This window comes from Dendrobates tinctorius, unplaced genomic scaffold (genome assembly GCF_039654945.1).
Source record: "Dendrobates tinctorius isolate UK_male_01 unplaced genomic scaffold, ASM3965494v1 ptg000254l, whole genome shotgun sequence".
NCBI classification, from domain to species: Eukaryota; Metazoa; Chordata; class Amphibia; order Anura; family Dendrobatidae; genus Dendrobates; species Dendrobates tinctorius.
The window spans coordinates 13,433,589-13,461,224 of record NW_027361921.1 but is presented as its reverse complement, the minus strand read 5'-3'; the positions used below and the strand labels follow the sequence as shown (position 1 = coordinate 13,461,224).

General features: G+C 45.7%; 1 protein-coding gene across 7 annotated transcripts in view; it reads right to left on the bottom strand.

The window, feature by feature from the left end:
• Positions 1-27,636, bottom strand: part of INPP1 (inositol polyphosphate-1-phosphatase) — a 124,491-nt gene that overhangs the window by 9,773 nt on the left and 87,082 nt on the right. For all 7 annotated transcript variants that reach the window (XM_073558184.1, XM_073558182.1, XM_073558178.1 and 4 more), the window contains one exon: positions 23,707-23,881. In XM_073558184.1, the coding sequence (XP_073414285.1) occupies positions 23,707-23,881 (175 nt within the window). The remainder of the gene's footprint in view (positions 1-23,706; positions 23,882-27,636) is intronic.

Genomic DNA, 27,636 nt, shown 5'->3' with positions numbered 1-27,636 from the left:
CTACTCGGATAAGACCCTATTGCGCCCTTTTATTTTCCTATAGTTTTTATACACATTAGAATCTCAATTTGCAGACACTGTTTCGGGGTACTGCCCCTCGTCAGTGCACTGAAGAGGGGCAGTACCCTGAAACAGTGTCTGCAAATTGAGATTCTGGCTTGGCTTTTATCCTAAGTCATGTAACAAGGCTCGTTAAAGGGTCGATATTGACTTTTAGGATTGCTACTTCCAATAGGTGGCACTAGAGTTCTAGTCCTCTTCCTCTCTGAAGAGACAATTGGCTCAAATAGCTTGAGGATAGATTTCTTTTCTCCTGGGCCCAGGTATCCTGGAACCATACTGTCTCTAGGTGGGCTCCGCACCGCCAAGGACTGACATCCGTTGTGACCACCTTGGAGGTTGCGTGTGTGCGTGTGCAGGGCACTCCTCTCGGAGATGACCATCTGTAACCACCACCTGAGTGACTGGAGTACAGAGTCCGGGAGGGTAAGCTTCTGCTCTAACCGTCCCTGAAGTTCCAGGTTATTTTGCAGCACACACCCTTACAGTTCCCTTGTTTGGAACTGGCCCATTTCACTGCTGGTATGCAGGAGGTGGGGGACCCGAACACCGATATGGTCCTTCAGAGAGCCATTTCTGGCTCTTTTCTTTTTTATTATTACCCTTTCCTCCTCTGGGAGGTGATATTCCTGCTCTATCAAGTCCACTGTTAACCCTGAGAAAATTCTGGATCGTTGCTGGTTCCAGCTTGGATTTTTTTTTTTAGGTTCAGCTGCCATCCCAGCGTCTGTAGTGTTTCCATCATTATTCTGACTTGTTCTCGACAGTAAGTGAGATTTCTTCCCACTATCAAGAAGTTGTCCAGATATGGTATCACCAGAGTATCTTTTTCTCTGAGGTGCGCTGTGACTTCTGTGATTAATCTTGTGAAAACTCGAGGGCTATCACTACTCCACAGGGCAGAGCCTCGTATTGAAAGGGACGCCACTGAGACCCATCTGGACTGCCACTCAGACATTTGCGGCCTTATTATTGGATCAGAATGTGGTGATAAGCATTCTCGAGGTCCAGGACTGCTATATAACACTCAGGAAGGAGGAGCTCTACTGCTGACCTTAACTCCATATTGGAAGACAGGATCAGAAAACCTGTTGAGGTCTTTTCCGATTTATAATTGTCCTCCAGGAATTGTCTGGGGTATTTTTTTTTTTTTTTTTTTTAAAGATGGGGGGAGTAAGACTATCCTTCTACCGGAATCTCTTCCAGGACATGTTTGTCTGGATTGAGATTGCTTCCCCTTCCAGACTGTTTTTCTTGAGAGGACTGCATATATCCTCGTAGAGGCCAGTGGTGGAACCTTAACTCCAGATGTGATCCCACAATTTGCCAGATCTAGGTGTTGGATGAGATCCGCTCCCAAGCTGGGAGGAAGTGCCTCTGAGAAGGCCTGTCACTGGGAGGGCTTTTTGGTGCCTATGGAGGGCTTGCCGAAGTAGAAGCCTCTCCCACCTCTGGATCTCTTATCAGAGTAGTTTCGGTCTCGATCCTTATATTGCCGTCTCCTGGATTTCCGGCCCTTCTGAAAGGAGCGCCGAAAAGACCTGAAATGGCTGTTTTTTGGGAAAATTTTCTTTTTGTTGTGTATTATTCCTAATACATCATCCAATGTCTGACCAAAATAGGAAATTTCCCTCACACGGTAAAGAGCAGAGTTACATCTTTGCCTGTGTGTCCCTCGGCCAGCATTTAAGCCATACTGCACGGCATCCAACATTAGCCAAAGCTGGTAATTTTGCTGCTAGCCTTGCCGAATCCTGCTGAAGTCTCAGCTAGGAATACTGCCGCTGCTCTTATGGCCGGTATTGCCTCTAGGATAGTCTCCCTGGGGACTCTTTGCTCTAGCTGATCCTCGAGGTTATTAATCCATATCTTAAGGGATCTAACCACACCAGTGGCTGAGATGGGCGGCTTAAGTGTTCCAGCCGAGGCCTCACAGGCTGTTATAAGACAATAATCTGTCTGTCAGGGGTTCTTTCAGGGAACCTAAATCCTCAACGAGCAGGGAGGACTTTCTGGCAACCTTTGAGATCGCTACGTCAATCTTTGGAGCCCTATCCCAGGATGAGGATGTCTCTTCCTCAAAAGGGTACCTCCTTTTCAGGGAATTGATTATCTGGGACTTCCTCTCTGGTTTTTCACATTCCTTTTTAATGAGTCCTTGCCACTGTTAGTCAATAGGGAAGGCTCTACGTTTTCCTTATAGCAAGCTATCGAACATGAGTTCTATGGCTTTCGCATCTACCAGCACCATGGTAGGCCAGACTGCTTTAATAAGCTTGTCCATACAGTATCCTCCACTAGGAACGTATCTTTCTCATCTGAGCTACTTTCTCAGTAGCGAGATTTAACCGAGTCCTCCTCTGATCCCTATGGAGTCCTCCTGAGAGATTAAAGAGGGGCTGGCCTATCCCTTGCTTTACTACCCGTGTTAGTTGACTGCAAAGCCCTTCCTGATTTACAGACTTCTGACTGGATCAGGGATCTCCGGCTCTTCACAAAGAGGGTGTCTCTTCCACTACTGTTTTATCAATACAGGCCTGACACAACCTCTTATTCCTAAGGGACTTTTTTGCATAAGGAATATTCCTTATTCTTAGCTTTTAATTTACCCCTTTTTTAGGGACCTCCAATGCTCTACCCCACCAATGTATGTAAAAAGAGGGGAGAGAGGAGACGAGAGAAAGAACAGACATTATCGTGCTGGACTTTCTCGAAGCTCACATACCACTCGGACGCCACAGAACGGGTACCGGATCTGGAGGCTGACTGGTCTGCTCACTTGTCTCCCATCGGGACTATGGACCCCTCCTTTTTAATACCATGATAATCCGCCTGTACGCTGTCCGAGCGGCTTCCACTGTAGTTATGGTGTGTCTGGCTCTTCTCATCTGAGAGACACCACCTCTCCTGCACCTCCTGGTGTGGCTGTAAGTGATCTGGTGAAAGGCTCTCAATCTTAAAAGCTGTTTTGCTGCTGCTGTTTCCAGATGAGAGCACTCACCTTCAACCTAGAATGGCTGGTGACCCATGCCAGCACTTCTGACAGCAATACCCCATTTTTTTTTTGATCACCTGGTTGATCCTGCACCTGCCGGCCGCTTGCGCTTCCTGGATATAACCCCCCACGCATGCGCACTACAGCTGGCCTATGCATGCTCCCGGTAACCATATCCGATGCGCGCTGCATTATCTAGTGACCAATTTATTTCCCGGGTGTATAACGCGTCCTGAATTACCGCTGGCGTGTGTCCTGCTATTTCCGGAGCGCGCTGGAGTATTTTCGGTGCGTGCTCTCTTCAGGTGCCCAGCCGGAACCTCTGCTCCCCGGGTGTATGCGCTGCCTGCGCGTCCCCGGATTCTACTTACGGGTACGCGCCCGGTTCATTTACGGTGCGCGCCCGTGCCCCTCCATACCTGGACTTGCCTGTAGGGAGTACTGACGCTACACAGTCTTGGCGTTCCATAACGCCTGGCCACCATGACACCCGGCACCGCCATTCTCCTTCATACCCGTGAGTCTGGGCTTCACCTGGAGGGAGCAATCATGCCGCTGGCCACCAATGATTCCTGCAGGTACTGCTTCTCTTTAGTATGGCCAAAACGGTGCCTAGCGTCTTGGGCTCAACAGGAAGGGTAGATAAATCTGGCCTCCGAGGAGTCTTATCCTGCCTGGGCACCGATGTGTCTCACGGGCTGCATGGCCACCAATGTCAACAGGGAGGGAGCACAAAAGCGGCCTCCGTGGTCTTCTATGGGTTATGTTGGCATCAGGGAGGGAAAGCCCAATGAGGCCTCCATGGCTCTAACTTCACCCGGGCATTTGCCTCATGGGCTCTGGCCATGCATGCGCTCAGGGGGGGCATAGGAATATATGGCCCCCGAGGAGACTATCGGTACCTGGTGACGGGTGTAGCAGACTGGTGCTTGCCAGTAACCACCCGACCCAGGCATTCTCTTCTTTCTTCCAGAATCTTCAAGGAGGTTTCATCTTGAGGGTTCCCCATCGAGGACAGGAAACCAACTGATGCGGAGAGAGGAGCCGCCCCTTTTATCTTGAAGGTTTCCTGTCCTTGTTGGGCGGATCCCCTCTCTCATGGTGCCGTCATGTATGATGGAAAAAGTGGAGGAGCCAGGTGGAGAATTGGTCGATGAAGGCAGTGGCTGAGCCCAGTGGTCGGTATATGACAGCTATTTGAAGATTAGAGGGAGAGTAGATACAGACAGAGTGAACCTTCGAAAGATGGGAGGATGGGGGGTGGATAAGGTTAAAGGAGCAGTTTTTTTGAAAGAAGGAAACCCACTCCTCCACCATGTCTGTTGCCAGGTCAAGGAGTGTGGGTAAAGTGGAGGCCGCCGTAACTCAGGGCGGCAGGGGAGGCCGTGTCAGGGGGTGTCAGCCAGGTCTCAGTGAAGGCCGGGAAGGAAGGTTTCGGGAGGTAAAGAGGTCGTGGATCACATGGAGCTTGTTGCAGACAGAGGGGGCATTCCAAAGTGCTGCAGAGAGAGGGAGCAGAAGGGTGAAGGTCAGTGGCACAGGTTTTAAGTGTGAGGGATAGCGGCAGTTTCTCTTAGTGTGAGAAAGATAGGGGTGAGGATCAGTGGGATGTATGAGGTGGGGGGCAGAATTGGGGGATATGTCACCAGCAGTGAGAAGCAGCAGAGAAAGGGAAAGCAAGTGGGTGAGAGTAACCGACTTGTATGTATTTTAGTAGGCCTAAAGGGAACCTGTCACTCCCCCTGGGGGTTTTTAACTAAAAGAGCCACCTTCAGCAGCACTAAGGCTGCATTCTGTGAAGGTGGCTCTTCTGTTTCTGACCCCCAGTAACCCCGATTAACTTTTATAAATAGGTCCTCATACCTGCATTCTGTCCCTTAGGTATGGAGTCTCCCCGTGAAGCAACCGCTTCCCCGCCGTCAATCATGTCTCTGTAGCGTCTGGGCCCCGCCTCCCACAGCCTTCCATCATGCCCTTGTGCTACCGTGTGTGCTCCGCCTCCCATAGTCGTCCCAGATCCTGCACCGAAGTGTGAATACATCATAACACACTCCACAATACGCAGGCGTGATCGCTTGTCAGTTCACGGGCAGCATGCACTGTGCATGCCTGACAACTGTTTTCACAGAACAGGTGCCGGCATAGGAGACAGAAGGAGGCAGGGATCAGCAGCAGAGCAGGGGCATGGACGGCTATGGGAGGCTGGGCACAGACAGCACAGGGGCATTATGGACGACTACGGGAGGTAGAGCACAGATGGCAGAGCAGGGGCATGATGGACGGCTATGGGAGGCGGGGCACAGACAGCAGCACAGGGGCATGATGGACGGCTATGGGAGGCAGAGCAGGGGCAGGATGGATGTCTATGGGAGGCGGGACACAAACGGCAGAGCAGGGACATGGACGGCTATGGGAGGCGAGGCCCAGACGCTACAGAGACACGATTGATGGCGGGGAGGCGGCTGCTTCAGGGGGAGACTCCATACCTATGGGACAGAATGCAGGTATGAGGACCTTTTTATAAGTCAATATTTCGTCATTACTGGGGGTCAGAAACTGAAGAGCCACCTTCACAGAATGCAGCCGTAGTGATGCTGAAGGTGGCTCTTTTAGTTAAAAACGCCCGGGGGGGGGTGTGACAGGTTCTCTTTAAGGAGCAAGTCTGCAGATGAAGCGAGGTGAGGGGATAAGAGAGAGGGGGAGATAGTTATTTGGTTCGAGGAGAGCGAAGGAGAGTGAAGATTAAGTGGAGCCAAAACGGTGATGGCAAATGTGAGCATGGTTAAAGAGCAGGGTAAGAAAGGCAAGTAAAATAAGAAAGCAGTGGTTATTCTTACCTTCTGACCGATTTCTGGACTATTTCTGGTATATTTCTGATGTAACACTTTAAAAGATGTCACACTTCGTACCAGGTGCATTACTCTACATTACATCTCGTGTCCATATTACATAGAATGCCCTTTATTTTAGTGTGATTAAACTTTGTAAAGTCTTATTTATCCATAATAGTTTCTTTTTATTCCTGGACATTTTATTACCAGAGGGTATATGTTTTCTACAGGATTCTAGTAGTAATTCTTTAACATGCCCCATTTATGGTCAGTATCCCCAGTTACCATGAGGTGGTCCCAGTCTACATGATTAAGCACTTCCCTTAATTTGGTGAAATAAGTTTTCCTAAAGTTTCAGGGTTTTTGCATTTCCCCCTTTGACTGTTTGATTGAAAATCACTTTGAAACTTACCATGTTATGGTCACTGCTTTCCAAATTTCCCCTGACCTGTAGTTCTGAAATTGTATCTGCTAGCTCTAAACTCATGTCCCAGGTTTGTGTTTCAAGCTGCACATTTGGATCCATCTAACTCGATGGCATCGAGTGCAGACATATTCACCCTCAAATGGCTGTCCAAGGCATGCATACATCTCACAAGATGCACACCTGGTAGCATTGTCCAAAGAGCACATATTCAAAGGGGATAAACCGTACAGATAAAAGCAGAAAAACACAATCTATGCTCTTGCGTTAAACTATTATATTGTGTTTAACGATGTACTTACCTGCAGCCCTGTACGTAAAAGACAGGCCTCTCTCCGCTCAGCAGCCCTTACTTAGTTTATGGCACTTAAAGTCCCTCAAGCTTTATAGTCCATATTAATGCCCCCCCAAACGCCAGCAAGTACCTTGTGAGGAGGAAACTTTCATAGAAGTAATGTTACAGAGCAGCACTTTCAATTGCAGCGTGATGCCAGTACGGTCAGAAAAAGGGCTGGTCGTCAAAAGATCACCCAAACAGAACGTCAACAGATGAGCAAAGTTGATGCTGAATGTCATAGGTTTGCCCAAGAGAATATGATGGAAGGTGAGCTTCAACAGCATTGCAAAACCAATAATGAGAGACACAGTAGCCCATACTAACCAACCTGCCCACTCAGGTAAGAACTTGAGATCTTGCAATACAGCTTTGCTTGCCAAAAACTTAACCCCTTTCTGTCATGTAACGTACTATCCCATCCATGTGCCCTGGGACTTAATTCCCAGGGACAGAATAGTACGTCACAGCGATCAGCGGCGCCCACGTGGTGAGCGCCGCTGATCACGGCCGGGTGTCAGCTGATTATCACAGCTGACACCCGGCACAATGTGTCAGGGGCGGTCACGGACCACCCCCGACATGTTAACCCCTTGCACACCGTGATCAAACACGATCGCGGTGTACCAGGGGTTAAAGGGAAGCATCGGCAGGGAGGGGGCTCCCTCCGTGCTTCCCTGAGCCCCCCACAGCAGCGCAATGTGCAGCGCTGCTGCGGGGGACTCCATCCCTGCAGGTCCCCGAATCCAAGATGGCGGCGGGAACCTTCAGGGAGCTGGCTTCCTCATGCCTGCACAGCGCAGGCAAGGAGGAAGCCTTGTGCAGTGCCTGTGACAGATCGCTGATCTGTCACAGTGATGTGTGATGTGACAGATCAGCAATCTGTCACAGGACAGTGATGTCCCACCTGGGACAATGTAAAGAAAGAAGAAGAAAAAAAAAAAAAAAAAAAAAAAAAAAAAAAAAAAAGTAAAAATAAATCGCTAAATAAATAAAAAATAAAAAAAATAAAACATTTGCTATCGCTGCGTCCGTAACGACCCGCCCTATAAAGCTGTCCCATTAGTTAACCCCTTTAGCGAACCCCTTAAAAATAAAAAAAACGAAGCAAAAAGTAATGATTTATCATACCGCCGAACAAAAAGTGCAATAACGCGCGATCAAAAAGACGCATATAAATATGCATGGTACCACTGAAAACTTCATCTTGTCCCGCAAAAAATGAGCCGCCATACAGAGTCATCAGTGAAAAAATAAAAAAGTTATAGCTCGCAGAATGAAGCGATGCAAAAACACGGGTATTACATACCTGGTAATGTGTTTTTTCAGGGGACATGACGGCACCACGAGAGAGGGGATCCGCCCTACGAGGACAGGAAACCTTCAAGATAAAAGGGGGGGGCTCCTCTCTCCGCATCAGTTGTTTTACAGAGCACAAGAGGAACTCCGCCAGTTAGTGCACACATAAATAATACCTATTTTACACTGCTAAATTTCCCACACCAAGGGAGTGTATAATACTAACAAAAAACACCCAACTAATGACGTGATCAAATAGGGCGGGAATATAAGGGTGCCGTCATGTCCCCTGGAAAAACACATTACCAGGTATGTAATACCCGTGTTTTCCCATGGTACATGACGGCACCACGAGAGAGTTACAGAGATTTGTATTCTCTTTAGGGGGATCACTGCCTGTAACACTCTTCTCCCAAATGTGAGATCAGAGGTAGCAGATAGGTCTAATCTGTAATGTCTGAAAAAGGTAGATGGAGAGGACCAAGTGGCCGCCTTACATATTTGGTCGATGGAGGCGTCCGCTCTCTCCGCCCAGGATGTTGCCATGGCTCTCGTGGAGTGGGCTTTTAGGCCCTCTGTAACAGCCCTGCCTGCACTACTATATGCTAGTATGATGGCCTCTCTCACCCATCTAGCTATAGTTTGCTTAGAGGCTTTAAGGCCTTTCCTTGCCCCCTGGTATGAGATAAACAAGGCCCTCTGTTTCCTCCATGGTTTTGTCACCTCTAAATACTGTAGGATACATCTCCTAACGTCTAGACAATGTAACCTCTCTTCCTTTTTGTTACCAGGGTTAGGACAGAAGGATGGCAAGATTATTTCCTGAGCTCTGTGAAATTTCGACACTACCTTAGGGAGGTATGCTGGGTCTAATCTTAGCACGACTCTATCATCCATAACCTGAGTGTATGGTGGGTCTGCTGATAGTGCGTGTAAGTCCCCAACCCTACGTGCCGATGTGAGTGCCACTAATAAGGCTGTTTTTAAGGTTAACACTTTGTCTGATATTGCGTCTATTGGTTCAAATGGACTTTCCGTTAGGGATGATAGGACTAAATTTAGATCCCAGGGAGGAGGTTTAGGTGATGGGACAGAGTCAGCTCTAGTACAGGCCCGGATAAATCTGGCGACCCATCTATCGCTTGCCAGGTCATAGTTTAATAATGCTATGGTATTACTAGAGCATCTTTTTCTCTGAGATGTGCCGTGACCTCCGCAATTAACTTCGTAAAGACCCGGGGGGCTGTTGCTACCCCAAAGGGCAGAGCCTTGTATTGAAAATGATGCCACTGAGAGTTTATCTGGACTGCCACCCTGAGATATTTGCGGTCTTGCTGCCGAATCGGGACATGATAGTAAGCGTCCTTGAGATCCAGGACCGCCATGTAACACCGAGGGAAGAGGAGTTTTACTGTAGATCTTATTGTCTCCATCTTGAATGATGGGACTACTAGATACTTGTTGAGGCCTTTCAGGTTTACAATTGTCCTCCAGGAATCGTCTGGTTTCTTTATCAGAAACAGGGGGGAGTAAAAGCCTTTCTTCTTTTCTTTTTCTGGAACTTCTTCCAGTACGAGTTTTTGTACAAGCGATAATACCTCCTCTTCCAAACTCTTGTGTCTTTCCTGAGATGATTGTACCGGAGTTTGAATGAATTTTTGTGGTGGCCAATGGTGGAATTTTAACTCCAGACCTGACCCTACTATCTGTCGGATCCAGGTGCTGGATGAGATCCTTTCCCAGGCTGGGAGGAAGTGAGAGAGCCTTCCCCCCACCTGAGAAGGACCGTCACTGGGTGGGTTTTTTGGCTTCTCTCGGGGGCTTACTGAAATAGAAGCCTCTCCCTCCTCTGTATCGTCGGTCGGAATTGCTCCTGTCACGATCTTTAAATTGTTGTCTCCTGAACTTTCGGCCCCTCTGAAAGGAGCGCCGAAAGGCCTGAAATGGTTGTTTCGGAAAATTCTTTTTGGTATCACTCGCTTTCTCCAGCACTTCATCCAATGCCGGGCCGAACAAGAAATTTCCTTCACATGGTAGAGAGCAAAGTTTCATTTTCGCCTGGGTGTCCCCCGGCCAGCATTTGAGCCATACCGCCCGCCGTCCTACATTGGTTAAGGCTGCTGATTTTGAGGCTAGTCTGGCCGAATCTGCTGATGCCTCTGCGAGAAAGTTCGCCGCTGCCCTAATAGCCGGCAATGATTCCAGAATCGTCTCTCTGGGAACCCCTTGTTCCAATTGATCCTCCAAGTTGTCTGTACATATCTTTAAGGACCTAGCCACATAAGTGGCTGCGATGGCGGGTCTTAGTGCCCCAGCCGAGGTTTCCCAGGCTGCCTTAAGGCAACTATCCGCCTTTCGGTCCAGCGGCTCTTTTAGAAACCCCAGGTCCTCAAAGGGTAGGAAGGATTTTCTGGCGACCTTTGATATCGCCACATCAATTTTGGGGGCCCTATCCCAGGATGAGGATGCCTCTTCCTCAAATGGGTATCTCCTCTTCAGGGAATTTGTATTCTGGGACTTCCTTTCTGGTTTTTCCCACTCGCGATTTATGAGTGCTTTCAGTTGCTCATTAACAGGGAAGGTTCTACGTTTTCTCTTTTGCAGTCCACTAAACATGAGATCTTGGGCTGTCTTTTTTGTCCGCTCTTCTACTAGCCCCATGGTAGATCTAACTGCTTTAATGAGTTCATCCGTAGCTTCTACTGGAAACGTATCTTCCCCGTCCGAGCTACTTCCTGAATACTGCGACTTATTTGAGTCGTCCTCTGACCCTGTAGAGTCCTGTTGAGAGACCCCTGAGGGGCTTGATCTCCTAGCTTTTCTTTCTGTATCTACCGTTTGTAATGCTCTTACTGACTTGGAAACTTCTGACTGAATTATGGCCCTCAATCTATCCGAAAATGAGGGTGTCTCCTCCGCTATGGTCTTGTTAATGCACTCCTGGCATAATTTTTTGTTCCAGGCTGTTTCTACGGGACTTTTACATAAAGCACATTCTTTATTTTTTGACTTTCCTCTATATTTCTTAGGGACCTCCTATACTCCACCCCGTGTATATGTGTATAATATATATATATATATATATATAGAGGAGGAGAGGAAAAAGAGGCAAAAAAGAGAAAGAGAACAGACATTAGATTACTGGACTTTCTCGAGGTTCACTCACCACTCGGACGCTTCATAGAACGGGTACCGGATCTGGAGGTTGGCTGGTCCTCTCACTGTCTCCCAACGAGACTACGGGCCCCTCTTTTTTGCGGTGACGATCCGCCCGTGCACTGCCCGAGTGGCTCACACTACTGCTGCGGCGTGCTTTTGCTTTTTCGTCTGAGCACGACCGCCTCTCCTTCGCTTCCTGGCGCGGTTGTATATGCTCTGGCGAAGGGCTCTACATTATGCTGCATATGGCTGCAATCAGTCACCCCACTCAGAATTGGTGCTGTGACGCCCGCTCGCCTTTCCTGGCGATTTAAATAGTACTTTTTTTTTTTTCCCTGGACCAGCTGGTCTCGCACCTGTGTGTGGACGCGCGCGCGCGCGCCCCAGTGCGCGCCCGTGCTCCCCCCCCGGGACCGCGCACTCTTCCTGTCTCTCCCAGGCCCCGCGGTGCTGTGCGCCCCCTCCACTTCCGGGTCGCACGCAACCGCTTCCGGTTCGGCGGCCATCATGCGCGCTCCGAGTGCGCGCCGCCCCCGGTGCGGCCAGACGACCTGCTGTGCGGGCCGGGTGAGCGCTTGGGCCCTGCCTATTTCGGGGCCCCCAGACACCCCTTACCCCCGATGGACCTGGACCACGGATCAGCTACACCTGCCGCACTCCGCTGATGTCATCCATGGTGGGCCTGGACTCCCATGCTGCAGAGCACCTTCTGACTGCAGGTACGCTGCGGGGTCCGATGTCTGGGCTTCGACAGGGAGGGTCACTGTCCGTGGCCTCCGAGGAGCTCTTCTGCCCGGGCACCGATGTGTCTCCTGGGCTGCATGGCCACCTGCATGTCAACAGGGAGGGAACACTACCAGTGGCCTCCCTGGACCTCTTTGCTGACATCTTGGAGGGTCCATCCGCCAAGGTACCCCGCTTAGCCTGGGCATCTGCCCAGCTGTGGCCATGCCTTCGCTCAGGGGGGACATAGGCATATATGGCCCCCGAGGCGACTACCAGTACCTGGCGTCGGGTGTAGCAGACCCATGCCTGCCACTAATCACCCGACCCAGGCCCAGGCATCCTCTTCGGAATCTTCAAAGAGGCTTTTATCTTGAGGGTTCCCCGTCGAGGACAGGAAACCAACTGATGCGGAGAGAGGAGCCGCCCCCTTTTATCTTGAAGGTTTCCTGTCCTCGTAGGGCGGATCCCCTCTCTCGTGGTGCCGTCATGTACCATGGGAAGATAAATTATTTATATAAAATGGTTTTCATTGCATAAAAGCGCCAAAACATAAAAAAAAGACCTAAATGAGGTATCACTAACCGTACTGACCCGAAGAATAAAAACGCTTTATCAATTTTACCGCACGCGGAACGGTGTAAACGCACCCCCCAAAAGAAATTCATGAAACGCTGGTTTTTGTTCATTCTGCATCCCAAAAATCGGAATAAAAAGCAATCAAAGATCACGTGCCCGAACACGATACCAATAAAAGCGTCAACTCGTCCAGCAAAAAATAAGACCTCACATGACTCAGTGGGTCAAAATATGGAAAAATTATAGCTCTCAATATGTGGTGATGCAAAAACTATTTTTACAATAAAAAGCGTCTTTTAGCGTGTGACAGCTGCCAAATATAAAAACCGCCATAAATAGTAAATCAAACCCCCCGTTATCACCCCCTTAGATAGTGAAAAATAATAATAAAAAAAAAAAATGTATTTCCATTTTAGGGTTAGGGCTAGGGTTACAGCTAGGGTTAGGGGTGTGTTGAGGTTAGGGTTGGAGTTAGAATTGGGGGGTTTCCACTGTTTGGGCACATCAGGTGCTCTCCAAATGCAACATGGCGTCTGATCTCAATTCCAGCCAATTCTGCGTTGAAAAAGTCAAATGGTGCTCCTTCCTTCCAAGCTCTGCCATGCACCCAAACAGTGTTTTACCCCCACATATGGGGTATCAGCCTACTCAGGACAAATTGCAAAACAACTTTTGGGGTCCAATTTCTCCTGTTACCCTTAGGAAAATAAAAAATTGGGGGCAAAAATATCATTTTTGTGGAAAAAAAAAAAAAAGTTTTTATTTTCACACCCAGGCGTTATAAACTTCTGTGAAGCACTTGGGGGTTCAAAGTGCTCACCACACATCTAGATAAGTTCCTTAGGGAGTCTAGTTTCCAAAATGGGGTCATTTGTGGGGGGTTTCCACTGTTTAGGTACATTCGGGGCTCTCCAAAGGCAACATGACACCCGCAGAGCATTCCATCAAAGTCTGCATTCCAAAACGTCACTACTTCCCTTCCGAGCCCCGACGTGTGCCCATACAGTAGTTTTCTCCCACATATGGGGTATCAGCGTACTCAGGACAAATTGGACAACTTTTGCGGTCCAATTTCTCCTGGTACCCTTGGGAAAATAAAAAAAAAAATTGGTGACTAAAAGATCATGTTTGTGGAAAAAATACGATTTTTTTATTTTCACTCCCGGGCATTATAAACTTCTGTGAAGCACTGGGGGGTTCAAAGTGCTCACCACACATTTAGATAAGTTCCTTGGGGGGGGGGGGTCTAGTTTACAAAATGGTGTCATTTGTGGGGGGTTTCCACTGTTTTGCTACATCAGGGGTTTTCCAATCGCGACATCGTGTCTGACCTCAATTCCAGCCAAAAAAGTCAAATGGCGCTGCTTCCCTTCTGAGCTCTGCCATGCGCCCAAATAGTCGTTTACACCCACATATGGGGTATCAGCATACTCAGGACAAGTTGCACGATAACTTTTAGGGTCCTGTTACCCTTGGGAAAATAAAAATTGGGGGTGAAAAGATCATTTTTGTGGACAAAATAGGATTTTTCAATTGTACCGCTGTACGTTATAAAATTCTGTGAAGCCCTTGTTGGTTCAAAGTTCTCACCACATATCTAGATAAGTTTCGTGGGGGGGGGTTTAGTTTCCAAAATGGGGTCACTTGTGGGGGGTTTCCACTGTTTAGGTACATCAGGGGCTCTCCAAACGTGACATGGCGTCCGATCTGAATTCTAGCCAATTTTGCATTGAAAAAGTCAAACGGCGCTCCTTCCCTTCTGAGCTCTGCCATGCGCTGAAACAGTGGTTCCCCCCACATATCAGGTATCAGCGTACTCAGGACAAACTGCACAATAACTTTTGCAGTCCATCTTCTCCTGTTACCCTTGGTAAAATAAAAAAAAATTGAACCTGAAGTATTATTTGTGAAAAAAAAGTTAAATGTTCATTTTTTTTTTAAAAAAATAATCAAAAAATTCCTGTGAAGCACCTGAAGGGTTAATAAACTTCTTGAATGTGGTTTTGAGCACCTTAAGGGGTGCAGTTTTTAGAATGGTGTCACTCTTGGGTATTTTCTATCATATAGACCCCTCAAAGTGGCTTCAAATGTGATGTGGTCCGGAAAAATAAAATGGTGTAAAAATGAGAAATCGCTGGTCAACTTTTAACCCTTATAACTTCCTAAGAAAAAAAAATTTGGGTTCCAAAATTGTGCTGATGTAAAGTAAACATGTGGGAAATGTTACTTACATTTGTGTGCCGTATCTCTGTGATTTAAGGGCATAAAAATGTAAAGTTGGAAAGTTGCGAAATTTTCAACATTTTTTGCCAAATTTCCGTTTTCACAAATAAACACAAGTTATATGAATGAAATTTTACCACTAACATGAAGTACAATATGTCACGAGAAAATGTCAGAATCACCAGGATCCATGGAAGCGTTCCAGAGTTATTACCTCATAAAGGGACAGTAGTCAGAATTGTAAAAATTGGCCCGGTCATGAACGTGCAAACCACCCTTGGAGGTTAAGGGGTTAAATGAAGATGACGTTGAGGCATGCTATATTGGCCCAATCAACAAAAAAATGCCTATTTTGTAATGCCAACCGTTTAAAAATTTTATGGATAACATAAGATCCTATAATAGTGCAAACGCTTTGGCATAACAAGTTGACCAATAAATTCACAGGCAATCAGGTCCTGTTACAGAATTCAAGGGCAAATTTACCATGCAACATCTGCGTTGCACCCTAACCAAGGTGAATCACGAACATACGCCCAGTTATTGTATTCTCAATTCGGCTCAAGCCTTGAATGAAAGAATGCACAATCCAGCCAAAATTGAATGCATACAGTGCCTTGTGAAAGTATTAGGCCCCCTGGAACTTTTCTACCTTTTCCCCACATATCATGCTTCAAACAAAGATACCAAATCTAAATTTTTGGTGAAGAATCAACAAGTGGGACACAATTGTGAACCTGAACAAAATTTATTGGTTATTTTAAATTTTTGTGGAAATTCAAAAACTGAAAAGTGGGGCGTGCAATATTATTTGGCCCCTTTAACGTAATACTTTGTTGCACCACCTTTTGCTGTGACTACAGCTGCAAGTCGCTTGGGGTATGTATCCATCAGTTTTGTACATCGAGAGACTGAAATTCTTGCCCATTCTTCCTTGGCAAACAGCTCGAGCTCAGTGAGGATTGATGGAGTTAGTTTGTGAACAGCAGTTTTTAGCTCTTTTCACAGATTTTCGATTGGATTAAGGTCTGGACTTTAACTTGGCAATTCTAACACCTGGATACGTCCATTTGTGAACCATTCCATTGTAGATTTTGCTTTATGTTTGAGATCATTGTCTTGTTGGAAGACAAATCTCCGTCCCAGTCTCAGGTCTTTTGCAGACTTCAAAAGGTTTTCTTCAAGAATGGTCCTGTATTTGGCTCCAACCATCTTACTTATCCATGCTGAAGAAAAGCAGGCCCAAACCATGATGCTGCCACCATCATGTTTGACAGTGGGGATGGTGTGTTCATGGTGATGAGCTGTGATGCCTTTATGCCAAACATTGTTTAGAATTGTTGCCAAAAAGTTCAATTTTGGCATCATCTAACCAGAGCACATTCTTGCACATGTTTGGTGTCTCCCCCAGGTGGCTTGTTGCCAATTTTTAAACCACACTTTTTATGGATATCTTTGAGAAATGGCTTTCTCCTTGCCACTCTTCCATAAAGGCCAGATTTGTGCAGTGTACGACTGACTGTTGTCCTATGGACAGACGGTCCCACCTCCGCTGTAGATCTCTGCAGTTCATCCAGAGTGATCATGGGCCTCTTGGCTGCATCTCTGATCAGTCTTCTCCTTGTTGGAGATGAAAGTTTAGAGGGACGGCCGGGTCTTGGTAGATTTGCAGTGGTATGATACTCCTTCCATTTCAATATGATCGCTTGCACAGTGCTCCTTGGGATGTTTAAAGTTTTGGAAATCATTTTGTTTCCAAATCCGGCTTTAAACTTCTCCTCAACAGTATCACGGACCTGCCTGTTTTCCCTTGGTCTTCATGATGCTCTCTGTGCATCAAACAGAACCCTGAGACTATCACAGAGCAGGTGCATTTATACGGAGACTTGATTACACACAGGTGGATTATATTTATCATTAGTCATTTAGGACAACATTGGATCATTCAGAGATCCACAATGAACTTCTGAAATGAGAGTTTGCTGCACTGAAAGTAAAGGGGCCAAATAATATTGCACGCCGCACTTTTCAGTTTTTAAATTTCTACAAAAATTTAAAATAACCAAGAAATTTTGTTCAACTTCACAATTGTGCCCCACTTGTTGATTCTTCAACAAAAATTTACATTTGGTATCTTTATGTTTGAAGTATGTTATGTGGGAAAAGGTTGAAAAGATCCAGGGAGACAAATACTTTCGCAAGGCACTGTACATAACGTACTGGAAGATCTAACAATCCCCGAAGATATCAATCCTTTCTTCAGAGAATACAAAAATATGTTGCAATTAGAATAAGAAGAAATGCTAAAGGTAAATCGTGAAAACAAAACACCAACTGAATATAGCATGACTTTCAGGAGAGAAAAAGTGAATACTGCGCAACCAGGCAGAATCAACGCTCCAAATGCCCCCCCCACACACACACACACACACACACACACAGCCACACACAGCACCCTCCCCCAAATGCTTCATACTTGAACCCCTTCACCCCCCCCCCAAGGGTGGTTTGCACGTTCATGACCGGGCCAATTTTTACAATTCTGACCATTGTCCCTTTATGAGGTAATAACTCTGAAACGCTTCTATGGATCCTGGTGATTCTGACATTGTTTTCTCGTGACATATTGTACTTCATGTTAGTGGTAAAATTTCATTCAAATAACTTGCGTTTGTGAAAAAAACGGAAATTTGGCGAAAACCTTGAAAATTTCGTAATTTTCCAACTTCGAATTTTTATTCCCTTAAATCAGAGATATGGCACACAAAAAACTTAAACATTTCACTTATGTTTACTTTACATCAGCACAATTTTGGAACCAATTTTTTTTTTTTGTTAGGAAGTTAAGGGTTAAAAGTTGACCAGCGATTTCTTATTTTTACAACACTTTTATTTTTACGGACCACTTCACATTTGAAGTCACTTTGAGGGGTCTATATGATATAAATTACCCAAATGTGACACCATTCTAAAAACTGCACCCCTCAAGGTGCTCAAAACCACATTCAAGAAGTTTATTAACCCTTCAAGTGCTTCACAGGAATTTTTTGAATGTAAAAAAATAAAAAAAAAAAATGAACATTTAACTTTGCAAAAAAAAAAAAAAAAAACTACTTCAGGTCCAATTTTTTTTTTAACAAGGGTAACAGGAGAAATTGGACTGCAAAAGTTATTTTGCAATTTCTCCTGAGTAAGCCGATACCTGATATGTGGGGGGGGGGGGGGGGGGGGACCACTGTTTCGGCGCATGGCAGAGCTCAGAAGGGAAGGCGCGCCATTTGACTTTTTCAATGCAAAATTAGCTGGAATTGAGATCGGACGCCATGTCGCGTTTGGAGAGCCTCTGATGTGCCTAAACAGTGGAAACCCCCCACAAGTGACCCCATTTTGGACACTAGACCCCCCAAGGAACTTATCTAGATGTGTGGTGAGCACTTTGAACCCCCAAGTGCTTCACAGAATTTTATAATGCCCGGGCGTGAAAATTAAAAAAAAAAATCATTTTTTTTCCACAAAAATGATGTTTTTGCACCCAATTTTTTTTATTTTCCTAAGGGTAACAGGAGAAATTGGACCCCAAAAGTTGTTGTCCAATTTGTCCTGAGTAGGCTGATATCCCATATGTGGGGGTAAAACACTTTTTGGGCGCATAGCAGAGCTTGGAAGGGAAGGAGCACCGTTTGACTTTTTCAACGCAGAATTGGCTGGAATTGAGATTAGACGCCATGTTGCGTTTGGAGAGCACCTGATGTGCCCAAACAGTGGAAACCCCCCAATTCTAACTCTAACCCCAACATACCCCTAACCCTAATCTCAGCCTTAACCCTAGCCCTAATGGGAAAATGCAAATAAATACATTTTTTTTTAATTTTATTATTTTTTCCTCTAACTAAGGGGGTGATAAAGTGGGGTTTGATTTACTATACATGGTGGGTTTTTATGTTTGGCAGCTGTCACACGCTAAGAGATGCTTTTTATTGTAAAAATAGTTTTTGCATCACCACATTTTGAGAGCTATAATTTTTCCATATTTTGACCCACCGAGTCATGTGAGGTTTTTTGCGGGACGAGTTGACGTTTTTATTGGTACCATTTTCGGGCACATGACATTTTTTGATCGCTTTTTATTCCGATTTTTGGGACGCAGAATGAACAAAAACCAGCATTTCAAGAATTTCTTTTAGGGGGTGCGTTTACACCGTTCCGCGTGCAGTAAAATTGATGAGGCGGTTTTATTCTTTGGGTCAGTACGATCACAGCGATGCCTCATTTATATATTTTTTTTAGGTTTTGGCGCTTTTATGCAATAAACAATTTTATATAAAAAAATATATATATTTTTGCATCGCTTTATTCTGCGAGCTATAACTTATTTTTTCACCGATGACGCTGTATGGCAGCTCGTTTTTTGCGGGACAACATGACGTTTTCAGCGGTACCATGGTTATTTACAGTGGGGGAAAAAAGTATTTAGTCAGTCAGCAATAGTGCAAGTTCCACCACTTAAAAAGATGAGAGGCGTCTGTAATTTACATCATAGGTAGACCTCAACTATGGGAGACAAACTGAGAAAAAAAAATCCAGAAAATCACATTGTCTGTTTTTTTTTCATTTTATTTGCATATTATGGTGGAAAATAAGTATTTGGTCAGAAACAAGCAATCAAGATTTCTGGCTCTCACAGACCTGTAACAACTTCTTTAAGAGTCTCCTCTTTCCTCCACTCATTACCTGTAGTAATGGCACCTGTTTAAACTTGTTATCAGTATAAAAAGACACCTGTGCACACCCTCAAGCAGTCTGACTCCAAACTCCACTATGGTGAAGACCAAAGAGCTGTCAAAGGACACCAGAAACAAAATTGTAGCCCTGCACCAGGCTGGGAAGACTGAATCTGCAATAGCCAACCAGCTTGGAGTGAAGAAATCAACTGTGGGAGCAATAATTAGAAAATGGAAGACATACAAGACCACTGATAATCTCCCTCGATCTGGTGCTCCACGCAAAATCCCACCCCGTGGGGTCAGAATGATCACAAGAACGGTGAGCAAAAATCCCAGAACCACGCGGGGGGACCTAGTGAATGAACTGCAGAGAGCTGGGACCAATGTAACAAGGCCTACCATAAGTAACACACTACGCCACCATGGACTCAGATCCTGCAGTGCCAGACGTGTCCCACTGCTTAAGCCTGTACATGTCCAGGCCCGTCTGAAGTTTGCTAGAGAGCATTTGGATGATCCAGAGGAGTTTTGGGAGAATGTCCTATGGTCTGATGAAACCAAACTGGAACTGTTTGGTAGAAACACAACTTGTCGTGTTTGGAGGAAAAAGAATACTGAGTTGCATCCATCAAACACCATACCTACTGTAAAGCATGGTGGTGGAAACATCATGCTTTGGGGCTGTTTCTCTGCAAAGGGGCCAGGACGACTGATCCGGGTACATCAAAGAATGAATGGGGCCATGTATCGTGAGATTTTGCGTGCAAACCTCCTTCCATCAGCAAGGGCATTGAAGATGAAACGTGGCTGGGTCTTTCAACATGACAATGATCCAAAGCACACCACCAGGGCAACGAAGGAGTGGCTTCGTAAGAAGCATTTCAAGGTCCTGGAGTGGCCTAGCCAGTCTCCAGATCTCAACCCTATAGAAAACCTTTGGAGGGAGTTGAAAGTCCGTGTTGCCAAGCGAAAAGCCAAAAACATCACTGCTCTAGAGGAGATCTGCATGGAGGAATGGGCCAACATACCAACAACAGTGTGTGGCAAACTTGTGAAGACTTACAGAAAACGTTTGACCTCTGTCATTGCCAACAAAGGATATATCACAAAGTATTGAGATGAAATTTTGTTTCTGACCAAATACTTATTTTCCACCATAATATGCAAATAAAATGAAAAAAAAAAAACAGACAATGTGATTTTCTGGATTTTTTTTTCTCAGTTTGTCTCCCATAGTTGAGGTCTACCTATGATGTAAATTACAGACGCCTCTCATCTTTTTAAGTGGTGGAACTTGCACTATTGCTGACTGACTAAATACTTTTTTTCCCCACTGTATATCCATTTTTTGATTGCGCGTTATTGCACTTTTTGTTCGGCGGTATGATAAAGCATTATTTTTTGCTTTGTTTTTTATTTTTTAAAGGGGTTCACTAAAGTGGTTAACTAATGGGACAGTATTATAGGGCGGGTCGTTACGGACGCAGCGATTTTTTTTTTTTTTTTTTTTTTTACAAAAAATGAAAAGTAACAAAATTAGGGAATATTTTTTTTTAATTTAGTGATTTTTTTAATAAATTTTTACACTTTTTTTTTTTTTTAAACTTTATTACAATGTCCGAGGGGGGACATCACTAATGTGTGAGATCGCTGATCTGACACATCAGATTGTCACAGGCAGTGCTGCAGGCTTCCTCATGCCGGCGCTTTGCAGGCATGAGGAAGCCGCCTCCCTGCAGGCCCCCGAAGGTGCCCGCCGCCATTTTGGATCCGGGAACCTGCAGGGAAGGAGGCCCCCGCAGCAGAGCTGCACATTGCGCTGCTGCGGGGGTCTCAGGGAAGCACAGAGGGAGCCCCCTCCCTATCTATGCTTCACCACGTGAGCGCCGCTGATCGCTATGACGTACTATCCTGTCCTTGGGCATAGGGTCCCGGGTCCCATGGACGGGATAGTACGTCAGATGTCAGAAAGGGGTTAAAGGGGAAAAAACCCAAAAAAGGAAAACTTAGAAAACATGTATCAATCTTTATTAGAAATCAATACAATAAAAATAAACAGGATGACTATAGGTAGAGAGCAAACCCAACCCAAACCTAGCTACACTAGAGAATGAAATTTATAGTATAATAAAATGTACGCTCTCGAGAAGAAGTACGAAACGCGTGTAAGGCCCATACCTACCCTAGCAGATACGCTAGTCAGAGGCATACCCTTTATAACGGACTTATTCATACTCTTTGCATAGGTCTCAAACCCCACAGATGCCATCTCTACGCATTTGATCCTTTTTGCTGCACATGCACTTAATTACCGTATTTTTTTCTACTATAAGACGCACCTAAGTTTTAGAGGAAAAAAAATATGACAAAATGTGGTAATGATGCACTGTTATGGGGTTGACGGGGGAGGAAGTATCTGCTGCTGACATTGTTACAGGGGTAATGTCCCCCAATTCTGTACCAATATTCCCCATCCTTGTGTGTATATGATGCTCATTCTGGAATATATGGCCACCATATCCCCATCCTGGTATCCAAATATCCTCCCCATCCTGGTATCCACGGCCACCACATCCCCCCCATCCTGGTATCCACGGCCACCATATGCCCCCATCCTGGAATCCACGGCCACCATATGCCCCCATCCTTGTATCCACGGCCACCATAACCCCATCCTGGTATTGGTATCCACGGCCACCATAGCCCCATCCTGGCATCCATGGCCACCATATCCCCATCCTGGCATCCAAAGCCACCATATCCCCATCCTGGTATCCAAAGCCACCATATCCCCATCCTGGTATCCAAAGCCACCATATCCCCATCCTGGTATCCAAAGCCACCATATCCCCATCCTGGCATCCAAAGCCACCATATCCCCATCCTGGCATCCAAAGCCACCATATCCCCATCCTGGTATCCAAAGCCACCATATCCCCATCCTGGTATCCAAAGCCACCATATCCCCATCCTGGTATCCAAAGCCACCATATCCCCATCCTGGTATCCAAAGCCACCATATCCCCATCCTGGTATCCAAAGCCACCATATCCCCATCCTGGTATCCATAGCCACCATATCCCCATCCTGGTATCCATGACCACCATCATGGTGCACACATACAAAAAAAAATTATATTCACCCTTCTTCCTCTCCCCTTGCAGCGCTCCATCCTGTGCTGAAGTCAGCGTGTAACTTTTCTTGGCGGATCCGTTTTTCCCCATTGAGTTGCATTACCGGCGGAACTTGACGGATGGCCATCCGTTGGATCCGTTTTTTTGCGGATCCGCCAAAATTTTGACGTCCGCCGACATGCCTGGACAGAGCATGTAACTTTGCATGTTTTTCAAGCGGCCGGATCCGCATTTGTCACTGCGCATGCCCGAAAGACTTCACTCAGCCGCAAATATAACCCTAAACTCTGTTCTGGCGGCTGAAAAAGCTCTCTCTCTCCCCCCTCTTCCCCAGGGAGCGGTTCCTTTAAAATTCTTACTTTGACGGATCTGTTAAAATAACGGTCCAGTGCCAAACGTCGTGGTCTGTACAGGAATGGATCAGTTATCCGCCATTTTAGCAGATTTTGACTGACCAAAAAAAATGGTGTGTGAAACAGGCCTAACAGAGCGTGACGTCACAGCCATGCGCCCTCACACGCCGTGATCAGCTGCAGGAATATTCACTGCTCCAAGTGCCTGGGACTCAGGGTGTGGGGGGGGAACAGTGAATATTCATGCTGTTTAATAGCGGGCACAGTGTTAGCCGCAGCTGCTGGCTTCCTACAGCTGCTAGGCAATCACGTGTACCTGCTATTAAACAGAATGATTATTAACTGCTCCAGACACCCAGAGTCCCTCACACCTCTTGGCGCCAGCTTCAGTGCATAGAGGTGAGAGTTTAATATTTTTTCTTTTTTGTTTAGCAGCGAGCATAGTGTTAGCTGCAGCATTTGTCAGACTGGCGGAGTCCAACACATGACAACCCCACCAATCAGTTGTTGCAGAGCCTGCTACAGTCAGATTTACATAGTGTACAGAACCAGAATACAACCACTCCAAACACTAAGAGGTTGTTCTTAGGTACTAAAGCTCAGTTACTACAAGCCAAGTTGCAGTACCAAAGAATGGCGACTACATAATGTGCACTAAAGTAGTAGTTTAGGCCAGATGTGCTCAATGACTACCTGTAAAAATGAAATAAAAACTATTTTCAAGCACTGACTAGATTTATTTCCATTTTTAAGTGAATGTGATCTTTAAATGTAAAGTCCACAACAGTGGAAGCATTACAGTTCATAGCTTACACAAATGTACATTAAAGACTATTGAAAAAAAAAATCTATTAAGGTTTTTTCTTACCTGAGTGTTCTAGAATCCCTAATTGCAAAAGGCTGATTAATCACACCCATGACTGAATGCCCTGTGTCCATAAGAAAAACTCCTATGAGGACAGTGACACATTGAAGACCTTTGGGATAGATCCCTTTCTCTGGCTGAACATCGTCTAATCCTTTAATATATTGGTAGGTAGAGTCTGGAATAAGAACCAAAAAATATTATTAAATGGTTGCTGTTTGTATGAAATACACTGCTCAAATAAATAAAATGAACACTTAAACAACAGAATAGAACTCCAAGTAAGGCTGTGTGCCCACGTAGTGATTTTTAAGCGTTTTTGCCGCGATTTTCGGCACGAAAACGTTTAAAAATCGTGCACAGATCGCCCCCCATGCATTTCTATGGCATTCCGCACATGCTGTGCTAATGATGCGCTTTTTTCCCGCGGCGGAATCGCATCGCGGAAAAAATCGCAGCATGATCATTCTTTTGTGCGGAATCGCAAAGAATTGCCGCGATTCCGCACCCATAGGAATGCATGAGAATCGCTTACTTCCCACATGTGGCTATGCCCACCATGCGGGAAGTTAAGCGTCTCATGTGCGGTTGGTACCCACGGTGTGGAGGAGAGGAGACTGTCCTCCAGGCCCTGGGTACCATACCCCTGTAAAAAAAAATAAAAAAGATAAAATCGGGGTATATTTACCTTCCGGCGTCCCGCGCTGCATTCCCGGCCTAAGCATTCCCAGTAATGCCTTGCGGCACGGTCCAGTGATGACGTGGTCTCGCGAGATCGCTATAGCAACGCAAGACTACGTCATCACAGGTCTCGCAAGGCATCGCTGGGAACGCTGTGGCCCGGGATGGCAGCGCGGGACGCCGGAAGTTAAATATACACCGATTTTTTTATTTTTTTTTTAGCATTTTAACATTCTATCTTTTACTATTGATGCCGCAAATCGCTTGGAAAGTGCTTGAATATCGCACACGAAAATCGCGATCATAGTCGCGGTAAAACCGCGTGATTTCTGGGAAGGAGTCCGGTTTTTGGTGTGCGTTTTAACACGCACCGTGGGCACATAGCCTTAATCAAACTTCTGTGAAATCAAACTGTCCACTTAGGAAGCAGCACTGATTGACAATCAATTTCACATGCTGTTGTGCAAATGGAATAGACAACAGATGGAAATTATTGGCAATTATCAAGACACCCTCAATAAAGGAAGCAGTGGTTCTGCAGGTGGGGACCACAGACCACATCTCAGTACCAATGCTTTCTGGCTGATGTTTTGGTCACTTTTGAATGTTGGTTGTGCTTTCACACTCGTGGTAGCATGAGACGGACTTTACAACCCTCAAAAGTGGCTCAGGTAGCGCAGCTCATCCAGGATGGCACATCAATGCGAGCTGTGGCAAGAAGGCTTGCTGTGTCTGTCAGCGTAGTGTCCAGAGGCTGGGGGGACTACCAGGAGACAAGGCCAGTACACCGGAGACATGGAGGGGGCCGTAGGAGGGCAACAACCCAGCAGCAGGACCGCTACCTCTGCCTTTGTGCAAGGAATAACAGGAGGAGCACTGCCAGAGCCCTGCAAAATGACCTCCAGCAGGCCACAAATGTGCATGTCTGCACAACCGCTTATAAACTGACTCCATGAGGATGGTCCGAGTGCCCGACGTCCACACCAACACCGTGCAACCCTCCAAAGAAATGCCACCCCACACCATTACTGAACCTCTGCCAAACCAATTAAGCTGACGGATGTTGCAGGCAGCAGACAGCTCTCCACAGCATCTCCAGACTCTGTCACATGTGCTCAGTGTGAACCTGCTTTCATCTGTGAAGAGCACAGGGCGCCAGTGGCGATTTCGCCAATCCTGGAATTCTGTGGCAAATGCCAAGCGTCCTGCAAGATCTTGGGCTGTTGATTTGATTTCACAGAAGTTTGATTTACTTGGAGCTATATTCTGTTTAAGTGTTCCCTTTATTTTTTGAGCAGTGTATATAGTACAAGTGCATATTAAAGTCATTACATTTCTTGTTAGAGATATATGCTTCATTCTTTACAGTAGTTTATGTAAAGTTAAGTACATTCTTTTTAGTGTCTATTCATTGCTTTCCAATACGTTTTTTGGAGTGGAATTCACCTGAAGTAACAGCGTGCACATACCCCTAGTCCTCCATGTTGCTGCTGCTTCTCAACAATGAAGTCGGATGTACGTTTCCTGGCTTCACTGCGCATGCTGAGTTAAAACAGTATTGTTGTTTCTAAATTTCTATGAACTGGTTTTCTTAGCATTATTTGAGGTCTGAAAGCACGGTTTTTTATTTTGACCATTTTTTTTTTTTTTACAGAAAATAAATTTATTGCTTAGAAATTTGGAGACATGTCAGAAGTTTATAGACTAAAAGAACAATTTACATTTTACTCAAAAATATACCTATTAAGATAAAAATTAGACAAACTGAACATTTGAAAAGTGGTCTCTTATTTTTTGCCTGGTTCCCGACGAGGGACCGCCGAACATAAATTTGGGCTCTTTCCTACTTGTGTACTCTGATTTTCTTCTCTCACCTGGAGGACGTCCTCCATTATATCTTTTCCTCCAAAAGGAACTCTTACCTTTCATCACCTGTGAGAAAAAACAGGAAAGCCCTCCCTTCTCTTTATTACCAGCTGTTCGAGACATGCAAAGCATCTTTGTCTCTGCTGTCAGCACCCGCACATACAGCAGAGCCCACCGTGGATGGTGCTTCCGGAGACATGAGAGCTGATGTCACAGGCATGTCACCTGCTTTTCTAACTGCCGAGACAGGGATGGGCAAGAGCTTTTCTTCTATCTTCATCACAAGATTTCAGCACAAGGTTCCCATCAAGGACAGGAATCCAACTGATGTGGGGGAGAGGTGCCAACCTTTTATTTTAGTAGGTTTCCTGTCCTTGGTAGGCAGCTACCTTTCAGGTGTGATGTCTTGAGTGAAGGGAAAAAATGGTCACAGTACTATCTGGTTTGCCTGTGTGATCCACTATATTTTGGGTCTCAAGCTTGCCTAACCAAAGAAAAACTTGCACTGGGAGGTGGTCAGTCACGTAAGGATCAGTTGCGTGCTACCTCCAGCTGAGAAGTCTCTGCCCCATAGTAGGACTCACTTTGAGAAGTGGATATATTACTGACTGGTCTGCTAGTGTAATGCAACCAGCGGTCTCGCTTGGTTGTACAGGCTAGGTGAGGTAGGTGACAAGAACATCACCTGGTTTGCTTCCACAAAACACCCTGCTGAGAGATTTCACTTTGCTGTTCCAACTTACTCAGGAGAGTAGTCAGCATAGACTGGTTGATATTGATAATACACCAGGCTGGAAGGTCTCTGGTTGCTGATCTGAAATATCCTGGGAAAAGACACTGCTCAAAGATCAGACTCTACACCGAGTATGAGAACAGTCAGGTTCATTTGGTAAGTTACATCATGTTAAGAGAACTCTGCCTGCTAATCCAACCCCTCTAGCACAGTGAATAGAGTGCAGTGAGCAAAATGTCAGACTGAGAAAGGATTGTGATGATCCGACCCTCCAAGAAGTGATCAGAATATAGTCTGGTCTGCTACCATGATCTTCCCTGAACACAAGGCACAGCCATAGCAGCTCTCACAATCCACACTGCTAAGAGGACTCATCTCCCTGTTCTAACTTACTGGGGAGAATATTCAGGGTACTGTCTAGCTCACATGAACAATACACCCTTCTGAGAGAACCATGTTTTTGCGAGGTGTATCATTCAACAGTGACTCAGGCCAACAAAATAGACAGTGTGTAATGTTGTTCTACAGAATACCTAGTATTTGTTGGCAAAGTATTCAATAAATCAAAAAGAACCCATCCAGCCCATGAATGGCAGCGCTTCCCAGGACTCACATCCAAAGATGATACTTTATGATTTTTTTATTTGATAGGA